This window comes from Python bivittatus, unplaced genomic scaffold, assembly GCF_059951505.1.
Source record: "Python bivittatus isolate LINGU-HERP-01145 unplaced genomic scaffold, Pbiv_v1 ctg000840_np1212, whole genome shotgun sequence".
NCBI classification, from domain to species: domain Eukaryota; kingdom Metazoa; phylum Chordata; class Lepidosauria; order Squamata; family Pythonidae; genus Python; species Python bivittatus.
Window position 1 is genome coordinate 43,665,281 of NW_028277113.1, and position 14,337 is coordinate 43,679,617.

Here is a 14,337-nt window from a genome sequence, read left to right on the forward strand (position 1 = left end):
TTGATTGTTCAGAGTTTATTCACAGTAACAGATTACAATTTCCATCTAAGATGTTTCAATAGATTTCTTAACATAAACATAGTATAAAATCAAGGTGTAATCTTAGCTATGAACTTCCTAAAATTTAGGATAAAGAAAAGCCAAATTGTTGTTTATAAAATACTCCAGCCTTAACATATGGCTTCATTTACATCCTATACATACTTTCCAGAAACAATATTTGACAGTCAATAGCACCTATTTATTTTAAAAAAAGATGCATTTAGAATTTACTGAAGTGCAAATACACTTCCTAAGGCAAACATTCAATTAACAGACCAGAAATTCATGTTAGAGTACTCCCTCAGCAATTCACTGCAATGAACACTATACAATACTTCAAGATAAACTAAAAACTTAACCCTATCAGGATGAAAATCCTGATAAATCTATTAGATTTGCCTCTGTTGTCACAGCATTTAAGCTATGATATAATACAATGAATACTGGCAATTTTATTCAAACATTCCAATTAAAAACAAATTTCAATATTAAAGTTGGATTGTTTAGCAAAGTATTGTATGTCAGATTCCAAAGTAAACTGAACATCTATTATTGTACTATATTTTGATGTCAGTAGTTTCACATAGTCTTTTAAGTTAAAAAATGATATAAATCAAAGTTTTGGTTTGTTTTACATTTCTGATTTTTAAGAAAAGAACTGTTCTAGACAGTTACCATTACATAATAAACATTTTAACAGATTACTTTCTGTTAAGCCAATGTTCTAAAATCTTGCACATTATCGCTTATAAAAAATCTCTGAATACTGTCACAATGCTTTCTTCTTGGACCTAGCATGTGTATAAGAAACTAGTCCCAATAAAAACAAAATAAACTGATAAAATCATACTGTTCCCATATTCAAGTCCTATGTATACAAACTTGCAGAGATTCCCATAATTAATAGGCCAGAGATGCTTTGACTACAGACACATTTACTTCTTTCAAGGGCCAAATTCAGTTCAGCAGAATCCAGAATCTGTATTTTAAAATATGTTTCAGGCTACAACAGGGAACATACTATAGGTTTCATTGCTCTCCCAATTCCAGCATATAGTAAACCAGTAATTAAAGAATAAGCCAAGTTAAACCTCCAGGATGTTCGCATCATACACCGGAAAAATTTTACAATCTGAAGTTGTATATTCCAAACACAGATTTCTTGCCCAATTTTGCTGGTATATAGATGGCCCTCAGTTTAATAATCTAAAGGCCCAGCAAGAATCAAAATGTGATGCCAGAACATGGACAAAAGTGTCAAAGGGCAAGATTACCCATTCCCCAACATGTAACCTCAATTTCATTTTTAACTATTTAAGTGCTTATCAGCTGCAGATGTAATGAGTGCTTCCAATCAGGCTCCATGTCTATTCTTAAATAAAATCAAATGAATAGAAGAAATCTTAGAAGGTGCCATTCACCATCAACAATAGATACATAGTAGCAATGTGATGCTAATAGAATCAGGAAAATAATGGGATAGGGTGAATGGCCTGAAAGAGAAATAACATATCCAGTTTTTTCCCCCATACATACAATCCTGACTACAAAACCTATAGCACTATTCCTAAAGGAATTCTTATACTCATGCTATAGAATTAAGGTAATTTTTGTTTCTATATGTACAGAAATAAAGCACACATAGAAGTAACATGTATAGAATTATCTACGTATACAAAATGTGTATTTTGATTTTGTGAAATGTTTGCAGGAAGTTTTATTTGCTATCTTGTAGGAATACATTTTCAGTTCTGACAAAAACTTCAAGTCCTATTAAGAATTGAGATGGAAGATTTGCCATGACAAGGGTGAAACTGTAGTACCTTATTCTGAATGACTGGGTCTAGGGATGTAGAAAATTTTGGTTGCACAAACTATTTTATGAATGGAACAGCTAGTTTGCGGTGATCTATGCCAAACTCAATCATGCTTTGTCATTCAATGGTAAAGGAAAGAGCAGGAAACAGCCAAGGCTGAAGGGTCTTGCCTTGGATATGCCATCACCAAGGCATATCCAATATGCGTTGGTGATGGCATATTGGATATCAATGACAACTGGGGAGAGAAAGGAAGGTGCTGGGAAAATCCTTTGGGAGGTGGGGTGGAACAGGCAGGCAGTGAAATGTGCCATGCTGGGATATCAGTGGTAGTGGTTGAAGGCAGGCCATGGAAAGAGCAGGGAGGTGGCAGCAATGCATACACCATGCTGAGGAGGAAGCAGTGTGCACCATCTTGTCCTACTTTCTCCAAAACCCATTCTGGTATCCCTCCAGATTTTGTTTTGAACAACTAAATACTACATGCCTGCTGAGCTGTGGTTGACTTAAAACAGTTCAGCCAAATTTCCACAGAGTGATGGCTTGTTTCAGGTTCAAAACTAAATATATTTTGTTCCGTGTGCACCCTTCTCTTGCCTCTTATGTCAGTTGGTTATGCAATGCTTTAACCACCAATCCTGATTTCTCTGAAACAGAACAAGTTAATACAAATACATACAATCTATTTTCTGATTTTGATTTTATAAGAAGTTATAAAGATGAGAAGTTAGCTACTCAGAATAGCTTTTGGAAGCTCAAATTTTGCAATATACTAAAAATTCTAATGATTTTTATCATAGTTTGATATATAATTGTTTGAAAGACATTTGTATTCAAATTTATTTCAGGACAGCTGAATGGGAAACTTTTGTATAGAGATCAAATACTTTTTCCAAGATTCCAAGTAGCATGGCACACATTTAAGATACAACACTATGTTCCTCCAAGGTGTAGGGATAATTTAAAGACTTGACAGTCTTATCTTGCACATGCAATAATATTGGTTAAATGTGAACCTTAAGAATATTCATTCTACATGCTTATTCAGTTTTACATACTGCATATACAAGTGTCAATTTAGCAAGCAGAAATATAACAGGATTTGGAAAAAACTTGCTCTGAATTATAAAAGGGCTTCAGAACTTCAAATTTGGAATGATCTAGCAAGGAAGAGAATACCTAATTATATTCCAACATGCCTTTCCACTGCCATACATTTATGTTATGGCCAATTGGATTTGAGAGGAGTATTGTTTCTCATGAAGTTATAGTTTCTTATCTTTGCAGTACAGTTAATACTGTAGGCACAGAGATACTTTAGAAATAGCTACATGAAAAAGAAAACAATCTAATACAGATGATGCTGGTGCATTTAACAGAAGGCTTCTCACATACTTCAGTCAATTGGAGGTAGGTGCTTGTCAATAAATTGCTTCACATCCATCATTTCCTATTCAGGAATGAAAAACAGTAATTTAGTTTAAATTAGTTGGTACTAATATTCTCTTAACTACTATAGAAGGAAAGAATACATATATGGCTCCTCACCATGCAAGGAAAGCTTTACCCTTTTCACTTCAATATTCAATTAACACTATTACTAAAATCAGGTTTTCCATTCAGTGTCCTGATTTATATCTTCAACTTGTCTGGACTAAAGCTATAATATACTAATTACCTTGAAGCAAATGCCACTGAACTCATTAGGACATATTTCTTCATTAATATGTATGGGATTTCACTGCAAGAGTAAGCTACATGCCAATTAAGCTAGAATTAAACTCCAAAATACTAGATATTTAGTTGCTACTAAATGTTATGTTTAAATGTGACACATTTCTTTAAACAGACTATTTTAATTCTAAAGTACAGCTTCTATAAAATTCTGTTATTTTTAAGAAATGAAAAATGCTTGCATCTTTTTTATTCAGGGTTTTGAAATTAACCTACAGTTATTAACAACTACAAAATTGTATATCAATGCCATCTGATGGATTACAGGTGGTCCTGGGTTATGACCATTCGTTCAGCGACCGTACAAAGTTACAACAGCACTGTACAAGAGGGAGTTACAACAGGTCCTCAGAGTTCTGGTCATTGCAGTGCCCCTGCGGTCATGTGATTGCGATCTGGGTTCTCAATGCCTGGCTCACACTTACAATGTCAATGAGAGATGCAGTCACATGATTGTAATTCCCTGCCAACTTCCCACAAGCAAAATCAATGGGGAAGCTGTCAGGAAGTCAGAAGTCGCAAACGTGAAGTCCTCGCTTAATGATCCACATGGTCCTCATTTAACGACAGCAACTGGGACAGTCCCAATTGCCTTTGTAACCCAAGGACTACCTGTAAAGTACCTCTTCCATTATTTTGTATTCTTCTCTGGTTAAAATAACTCATTCTTCATGTGAAACAATTATTACCTCAATACATGAGCTATGCATCATGCCTGAGTAAGTTTTGAAAGTTATGTTGCCAGGATTTAACATTTTCTTTAGTGTTTCAGAAGTCATAGTTCCAAACATTAGTGGAACCAAAGGATCACGGTCACCATGGCACTGGAGAATAGAAATGTCTTTATTGATGCAATTCATGGAACCCTAAGAAAAAAAAGTTACAGGAAGTTACATTATTATGAGAGGAAAGCATATTACTCAGGATTTTTTATTTGTTATACTTTCAACTTTTATTTCAGCCTGCCTGTAAGTAGTTGTTTAAATATCCAGCATCCCTTTCACCTATATAACCACATAATGAAGAATGTTAGGCAGAGACGATAGATGGTTAGTGTCATTTACCAAGTTTTGTGGCTAAATAACTCAAATTCCAGGCTCTTTAACCCAGGATTAAACACTATACTCTACATTTGCTGTCTTTGAAATTTATTGGAATACAGGATTGGAATATTTTTGGTTTTCTGGAACACAGTGGAATTTGATAATCCCTTTAAAATTACTGCAGCATTTTTGTAAAGCACAACAAACAGCAATACTAATAACAACAACTATTATTAACCATTTGTAAACTGCCCAGAGTTGCTGGGAGTCAGGCAGCATATAAATTTAGTAAATTATCACTACTACTACTACTACTACTACTACTACTACTATCTCATGCTGAAACAAAAACTGACTAGTTTTAATCTCTTTACTGTAAGGACTGAAATCAGGGCTCCTTTCTGCTGTGCTAATTAAAGGAAATGACCTATTTAAACACCCAGTTAGTATTCTAACATTTCATTTAAAGTCATTCAACATACTGTGTTCATGAAATGGTGGTTATATTTTTCCTTATTCAGCCAATGAAGAGGAGGCTCTTGAAGATCCTATAACATGCTATTAAGATTTTATATTTGACAATATAATTAAAAGTATATAAACTCCCTTATTTTTTTATTTTTATGAAACCAATACCTGTGGAAATGAAGTCCGCAGCGGAAGCCAACAGCTGAGTGCTATGACACCCCCTAACTTCTGATGTGTTGTGAGGGCAGTATACAAAGATAAAGCTCCTCCCTAATAAAATCAAGGTAAAGTCCATTAGTAGAGTCTTAATCAAATATTGATCAACAAACACAATTTGCTTAGTTACTTTTAAAAACTGTAATTTCATTTATATTTATTTTATAATATTTAAGAAACTATTCAAGCATTTATGTTGCAGTAGCATTAGTTGTTAGATCATCACATCAACTAATATAAACAAGTAGAAACACCTGCCATAGATACATTTCTCTCTACCATAATACTTTCTTCAAGGGTGCATCATAGCTGAATCTTTCACTTCCAAACTTCCTGTTAAATGCTATGAAGCATTTGCTTTGCAACTGACACATCTATAAGAATTTTAAAGGACATTAAAAATCCATGGCTGCAGTCACAGACAACACTACGTCAAGATTGGTTTATAGTTGAAACAGTTGAAAACAACTCTATATAGTGTAGTTTTGCAAGCTATCTAATTGGGGAGGCATGTATGGATAAATACTTGACTTCTGAATACAGACTGTAGAACTGTATTACAGTAAGAACTTTGGTATTAAAGAGAATTACTGTCTTTGTTCAATCTGATCCATAAGGAATCTTAGTATAATTTAATTTATCTTATCTCTGCCATGTATATAGTCTCTTATATTGTCCCATGTACAAAATCCTCATTTATTTAAGAAGCTAGTCCTTGATTTGAACAAGGGACTAGGTTATCAATTGGAAATCTAATGATACTATTTGTGTGCCAAAAAAAGAAAAAAAATGACAAAGACACATGGACAGAGTTATTTTAATTCTTGTTCCATAAATCATGCAGCTCCTATACAACAAAAGTTTGCCAAGTCAAAAGCATTTCCTATAAACTATGCAAAATGTATTTTGGATAATACAAAATTATCAGTATGACAATGACAACAATAATAATAATTTATATGCCACCCAACTCCTAGCTACTCTATATATGTGGACCTACCTTCTATTTTTACCATTTGTATTGACCTGAATATGGTTATTCATTCTGAACTTTGAAGGAGAAAGAGAAATTTAAACAAGCATGTCAAATCTACCAGTAAAACTACAAGCTAAATACTTACAATAAGCATGGACATAACTGAAAATGTGCTGGGAGCTTTTTGCAGAATCAAAAAAACCTGATGAGTAAAAGAACTGCTTGGAATCCAAATAATCAGCTAGTTATAACAGATTTGCCACACTATTAGGATTTCCATAGAACAGGAAATGTTAGATGTTAGATCAGTATTACCTGAGAGAATCCTCCCAAAATTATTCTGTTTGAGGGTATTCCATTCCTTACTTCTTGTTCTATAAGTGCATTCACTGAAAAGAAGAAGTGAATGTTAACTATATTTATAAAAGAAAGACCAGACCATCATAGAAAGACATTGTGGATATAATAATTATGTAAAGGTTAGATCAGTGTTTCTCAACTTCAGCAACTTTAAGATGTGTGGACTTCAACTCCCAGAATTCCCTCAGCCAAATCCCCTAACCCACTTTGGAATTTTTTTTTTTTAATGTGAGACCTTCCTTTGCAACAGATAAGTACCGTATTTTTCCGACTATAAGATGATACTTTTTTCTAAAATCCTTACCCTAAAAACTGAAGGGCGTCTTATTCAAGGAAGTCAGCCGAGAATCGCGGTTGCAAAACTGCCAAACTTTGTTTCTGCAGAGAGGCTTCCTCCTATTGCTAGCCTCCAATCATGAGTGAAATAGCTTGTCTCCCAAACAGACTTCCTCCAGTCACGAGCCTGATGTAACTGACATCAGCTGATGCTGAACAAACCAATTAGAGGAAGGCTGTTTGCAGAGACAAGCTATCGGCAGTTTCACTCGTGCTTGGATGTAATCAGTTAAGCAAAAAAGCCTGGAAATAGAGCTGCAGAGAGACGGTTTGGACCTCCTCCCACCGAGTGTATCAGGTAAATGTTAACTAATGACTAAATAAAAATGTGTTCTGCACTATCTTTAAAATACTGATTTTTAAATTTTGGGCTAGAAAAGTGGGGGGCGTCTTGTACATGGGGGCGTCTTATTGTCGGAAAAATACAGTAATTCTCTTGGTGTTTTTTCATTATTTCTGGGACTATAACTTTAAAAGAAGAATTAGAGTTTTATTGCAATTTGAACAACTCGCAAAATGCTGGAAGATAAGGAGCATACAAGAAAGATATAAAAGTTACTTATGGTGAAAGGGGAAGATTTATTTGTCATAAGTTTAATTTTACAGAACTCCATCTGTATTAATTGGATTTGTTTTTTCTACTGGAAAACTTTTTGTTTTTCCTATGATATGCCTGTTAATTGGCTGGATTTTCAAAACAAAAGATAGTAATTTGAGCTTTTTGTGTATTCCCTATTGGCCCATCCCTGCAATTACAGCTTGAAAGGCACCAGAGGGCATGACCTGTCTGCTTACTTTCACTTACACAATACCTATGGTTGCTTGTTTTGGGGGCAAGGGAAGAAAAAAGGTAGAAGAGGCCCTTTGGAGCAGCCATTAGAAGATAAAACAATTTTTTTAAGTTTACTCCAATCAATATTTGATGAATTAGGAGCTGAATTCAAGTCCCTCGATAAAAAGATAAGAGGAAAGATTGGATAAGATGGTTAATTTTGAAATGGACGTACAGATTGACTTGAATGTGGATTTGGGGTTCAAAAAAATCCTGGATTATAAAGCTGGCACGAACAAAGATGCTGTAGATCTGAAAATGGATTTTAAAATACCAAAGGATAAGAGTGATATGCAAAAGGATGCCAGAATGATTTACAAATGAAACCAACTGATGTTATCATGATCAAAGGGGACATGCAAATAATGGAAAAGTAGAGTGACTTGGAAAGACTTATCCTGGATTTGCAAAAGGAATGTGCTGAATCAGTGAGGCTGATCCTGGGAAGAGACAAAGAAATTACTGGGGCTGTTTGTGGGAGAAGACAAGGACAGAATGATGGGGAACCAACTTGTAGAACACTATTTGAAAGAATTAAAGATTAAGCTCTTTAAAAGTAAACAGAAGGTTTACAAAGTGAACTTATTTGATTATGGTTAATATATATGTTGAGGTTTTTGGTAGTTATTAATGGGATCTTTTTCTGATCAGGATTGAATGATGAAGTCTTAAAGATCTGTGTATAAAGGGGGAGATATTTCAGTTGCTCTTTTTTTTTAGAGAAAATGATAAATTGGATTATAAAATAGATTTATTTTTGACTAAGGTTAAAATATATTTGTTATTAAATTTATGGAATTTTGTTCTTATATATGATAATTGCAGTAAGGTATTTTATATGTACAAAGGTGGAAGGATATGACAGTATCTACAATGGAAGAATGGATGGTGACGCTGAGTTGGCTGAGATGGTGAAATTGATGGCTTTCATTTGAGAAAAGATATCGTGCAATTTTAATGGAAACTTTTTTGCATTTTTTGCATTTTCTGCGGGAAAAAGGAAAAAATGAAATTATGTTGTATGGATTTGATTATTAGAAATAATATGGGTTTATAGTAATAATGAAAGTTATGTTGTAAACTTAGAGCAAGAGACTGATGTATACTGATATTTATATCTGTTGTGAGGAGGGTCAGAAGTCAATTCTTTTTCTTTCTTTTTTTTTTTTTTTGGCACTTTTGACCTTGGTCATTCTTTTTTCTAATTTTCCTTTCTTTTTCTTATTTTCTTCCTTTAACACTAGTTTTTGTTAGTTTTTACTGCTTCTATTTTAAAATTTAATAAAGTTATTTTTTAAAAATAGTACTTTATGGCGAGCTGCTTTCGAAAGTGATACTGTAAACGTTTGATAAAATTTACAGGAGACACAAGAAATTATCATTAAGTCTATCAGAAATACAGTTAACTTAACTACAATGCTACAAATTATGGCAATACTTGTTCTAATTAGTTATTTATGGTAAAAGATTAGGAAAGGGCATAATTAACCTCACTGTACAATTCCACTATTTTATTTTAGTTATCAGATCAACCATATAGAATCTAATGAGTTGAATCTAATGGCTGTGATTTCTTTGTCAGACACAAATCTGCCACTGGAAGTTTGTGCCAATGACAACTCATCTGTGTGTATTTAAAAGGCAGGCTGCATGGGTTCTGGGAAATTCCTGATGTCAGAACAAGATTGTAAACTAATTTGGCCAGGTTGAAAGACATACATACAAGACTGGGGATTCATGGCTTGGAAATACTATAAGAAAGAAGGACTTGGGTAGCCATTGACAACAAGCTTAATATGAGCTAATAGTTACATTAGCTAGAAGAGCTAATGTAATTCTCAGCTTATTTAGAAGCAGTACATGAGTTTGACTACATGATCCTTGTGTTCCCTTCCAACTCCACAATTCTATGATTCTGTATCATTTTGCTGCCATCTGCTGATCACCTGGATTTTTTCAGGGCATATATGGTACGCTCATTGTTTGCTCTTCACTGAATCTCAGCAATGCTATTCTTTATGAAATTATGAAATATCAGACATAATTTCTATATGCAGTTCTGTTGGCTGAAGTACTTATTATTTGTTTATTCATTTGTATGCTTGCCCACTCAACATACAACTCAACAATATTGTTTAGGTATGAAGATTATTTGCACTATTCTATAATATTAATGGAACACAACTAACTTTACAAAATACAGATGTATAATTATGCTGGAAATTGGTAAATTCCCAAGCAATTATAATTATCTACTTCATCAAATAAAACATAAACATACCATTCTCTGATGCTTGCTTGATCCCAGCTTCATCTTCCTGTGAATCTGGAGCAAGTCCAAAAATATCGAACCTTTAATCAAACAATTATTATATTACATTATGCAAATCATTTCACAACAGCAAGGATTAGAATAAGCATTAAGAAAGTTATACAGGTTAAATCTTATATCCAGCGGGGACAATGAAGCTCTATCTTCCATAAAATATATACCTGTAACAGAAAACCAAGCCTTGGAAAATAAAATGTCAAGATTTCTAATTATATATTTCATAGAATAAAGAACTCCTTTTCCCCCCAAACATCTCTATCTGGTGAAACACACCAGAGTAACACTTGATCAACAAGTTCATATAAATATATTTAGCTGAAAAATCTGTAGTACATATTAGAATTGGCAAGACAAAAATTAGTCAACAGCATAAGCAGGATAAAGCCTTTCAGCCTTATATCAAACTCTAGCACTGCAAAATTGGAAAAGGGACCCAACTAAGCACCACAAAGAAGGTGTGCTAACTTCTTGGCTTCAAATAATTTGACAGCTGTGGGCATACAGTATAGTGGCAACCTCTTATCTTAAGATATTTAATGATGACAGATGAACTCTTCTATGACAGATGAACTCTTCTATGTTTTCAGCAATGTAGTCCCCTTAGAGGTTTTTTTTTTTTTTTTACTGCTACCAGAATAAAGGACTACCTGCTCAATCTTGTGGCCATCTATATTCTAGGAATGATTCTCGGGCCTTTTGGCACATGCAATTATATTACTTTTCTGATAACTGAGTTCTAACCAGTCTTCCTTGCAATACTATGCTAGGGCCTTCAGTATTATTTTAAGACCGTTCTTGAAAGTACTGCTGTGTTGCCTGCATAGAATAGAAATGTGTTTTCCAGCAAATTCTGGGGAGGGAAAGACCATGTTATTGAGATAGCCCAACATAATACAGAAGTTGAATGGGGCCAATATGCAGCCTTGCTTAATGCCTTTCTCAGTTTTAATAGCATTGGTGAGAGGGCCTGGGGATTACTTCTTACTCTGAATGACATGCCTTCATGTAGCATACATATTAAATGAAACAGATGCTGGTCAACTGAGGAGGCTTCCAACCTCTCCCACAATTTAGCTCAGGATATGGAATAAAACACTGCTTGAAATCAATGAAAGCAACATAGAGGGAGGTTGTGCTGTGTGAGGAGTAATTTTCAATGAGATGCTAGAGTACAAGGCACTGATTGATGGTGGATTGGCCTTTCATAAAATCCACCTGCACCTCTACAAGCAGGTTTTCTTGTTCCAACCAGTTCTGGAATTTCTACTGTAGATGTCTTGCATACAGCTTTCTGGTAGTGTTGAGAAGGCTAATAGGTCTATAATTAACAGGATATCCTCTCTCCTTTTTTACATATAGGAACAATTATTGCAAGCCTCAAATCCTTGAGGACTCAGCCAAAGGGGTCAATACAGATAAAGAGTGAAGCCAGAGTAGAGGCCCAGAAGACCATATTGCTTTTAATGGCCTGTATAGGGATTAATCTTCCCCAGTCTCAGTTGGGCAACAAGGCTATTGATCTCTGACATTGTCATGGGTGTCCATGTTGGCAACAGTTTTATAGCTTGCCTAGGGCTTCCTATTCCTACAGAACTGTTCACATAGATTTCATGAAAATATGTTTCCCGGCTCCTGGGGAAGTAGTATATAATGATCCATTGCTATGAGAGCTTGATGTGATATGCCCAAATGAGACTGAGTCATTAGATTTTACTGCCTGAATGAACTGCATTCACTTGTCTTTCATGGCTACCCTTTTCTTGCACACCAACATTGTTTATGATATCTCTTCTGCTGGAAGAAATTCAGTGCAGCTGTACAATACTGGATACATAAGCCTGGGAAGCGGTAGCAAGAGCTTTTGTAGCGTTAACACAGTCCTTTAAATTGTGGTGGTATTGCCCAAAGGGTGCACTATTATTGCGGGTTAGGTGGTGTTGCTGCTCTTTGGCAAGGGTGTAGTTATTCTCCAGGAGTGCATCAGGGGACAACTGATGACAGGGCAAATTGAAGGCTTTGAAGGTGACCTGACTCCAAAACCTCATTTATCATTTGATTTAGCTGATGAGGGGTCCACTTGGCTCAACAAGAACTTTTATGGCTCTTATCTGCAAGATTGTGATCATTTGTCATTCTTCTGGTGACAAGAATTAACTCATCCTTAAAGACTCCTTGAATGTGATGAGTCTGCCATAATAATCTGTTCATTTGTTTAAGTCTGGAAGGGAGAACTGGCTGGTTGAAAGTTAGAAGTATGTGCTTAATTTCTGTTAGGCTGGGTAAGTAGTGAAAAATTTTTAGATCTGACAATTTAGAGTTGAGACAGGAAAGTCATGAATGTCTTGCAGCTGCTCCATCTGTGGGCATTTCGATGGATTTCTAGAAGGGGTTGCTTTTTCTGAAGGGCAGTTAATAATTGGCTGCATCAATTACTTCCAAATGCCTTGTTGACATCACAGGGCAGACTGCTAGAGTGTTAATGTGCCCAGGTTCTGCTGAAATTTTAACCCCTCGAGAACCATGGAGGATATGTAGGTCAAAAGCTTGTTAGAAGCTATTCACCCTGGCTGCAATGTCATTTAGCCATTGTAGTATAAAGATCAGAGTTGCTGCTCATAGTAGGCAAACCTCATGGCAAGGCTGAGTGATATAGATGAAGACGGGGGGATACTGGGTACTTGTTTCAGAGGTTATCTCCATTATCACATTGCTCCAGAGAGTGGCTTGAATTGAATATTTTGAGGGTCAGGTAGGCAGCCGGTCTTGTTACTGGCTTCTGTATTACGATAATTTGGGGGGGGGGCGAGGAGGGTATCCTGAAGCTGTGAATCTATTACTCATGATTCATGCTGACTCTGTAGTAGGGAGACAGGAGTTGATCTTCATCTGTTTCCCTGCTTCATTGGATTTAATGGGGCCCAGTATCATTACTGTGACTGTCTAAATTATTTTCTTTCCTCTGCATGACATGTTTAGGCTGTAGGGACTGAGCCAGAGGGGTGAGGCCAGTTACAAGTTGGGTACTTGTTTGAGGAGCTGCTAGTTAGTTGCCATCTTGGCTTCTCTCCCCTTTATAAGGTATAGTCTACAGATAGGACATACTTGTGACCCAAGATCATATATCTTATCCAATGTGACATGAAATTAGCAGTCCATGCATCAGTGGCTAATTAAGTCCCTTTCCACTTATTCTTCGGTATAAACAGTATAAACTACAGGAATAAATAAGCACAGGAATGTTTCAAAATTAAAAACAAAGAACTACAGAAAATTATTTTTAATCCATCACTTACCAGGAAGGCATGGCCATATTCATGTTGAGAGAAACTGGCATGACAGGCCTTGAAATTGTGTAAAGAAAGATTTAGTTAAAGGTTAGCAAGAATATTTTAAATATTCTCTCCTGCATTTTAGCAAATGCTAGACTAATTTTAAACACATCTGCAATCTTTAACTAATATAATCACTAATTCTGATATCATGATTTCAATAGCTTTAAGAACTTGAAAAGAAATGTAGCTGATAGTATTATTCAGTCCCTGAATACTACATAACTTGATATTCACTACGATAACTGCTAGGACCCATTTTTCACACCTCCCTTGAATTTTCATTCTACTTGTATTGCATTTCTTCCAAGAGGTAGGGTCAAACAATAAAAAGATAAGATAGAACACAATCTTACTGTACTGTAGTTTCTTATTAGGTTTAGTCTCTTAATTTATGCTTTTAATTTTTTTAAATCATAGAATTACAGCATGTTGTTCCCTAACACACCTCTTTTCCTCATTTCTCATTACAATGTGATAATCTATACTAATATGTATAAAAAGTTTAAAGTAGCTTAAGGATATTCCATAGAAGATGAAACAATTGTTTAAATTCAGGTACCTTGCAAAATTAGTCATAGAGTACCACATGATTAGAATACAATTGACATCCTTTTCTTTTAGAATTTAGGACAGATGCTTTTCCACTTTGTAAACCTTAGGTAAATAGGTTTAAGTCTAAAACTATCAGAAGCCCAATTACTTTTTGTTTTGTTTTTCTTTTTTTTAATTTACAAAAAAGCTGATACAAACACTAAAAGGATGGGACCACAAAGCTTCTGCTAATACACTGTCATTCCACAACAGAAGAAAAGGACATTGAATCTATTGCAAAATAAAATCTCTGGCTTC

The 14,337-nt window shown here is 35.0% G+C and overlaps 1 protein-coding gene across 2 annotated transcripts in view; it reads right to left on the reverse strand.

The window, feature by feature from the left end:
* Positions 1-14,337, reverse strand: part of LYPLA1 (lysophospholipase 1) — a 26,327-nt gene continuing 11,990 nt past the window's right edge. For both annotated transcript variants that reach the window (XM_015888070.3, XM_007428211.4), the window contains exons 4-9: positions 13,450-13,497; positions 10,106-10,176; positions 6,612-6,685; positions 5,273-5,374; positions 4,283-4,459; positions 1-3,309 (exon numbers count right to left, since the gene is read on the reverse strand). In XM_015888070.3, the coding sequence (XP_015743556.1) occupies positions 3,256-3,309; positions 4,283-4,459; positions 5,273-5,374; positions 6,612-6,685; positions 10,106-10,176; positions 13,450-13,490 (519 nt within the window). In that variant the 5' untranslated portion in view covers positions 13,491-13,497 and the 3' untranslated portion in view covers positions 1-3,255. The remainder of the gene's footprint in view (positions 3,310-4,282; positions 4,460-5,272; positions 5,375-6,611; positions 6,686-10,105; positions 10,177-13,449; positions 13,498-14,337) is intronic.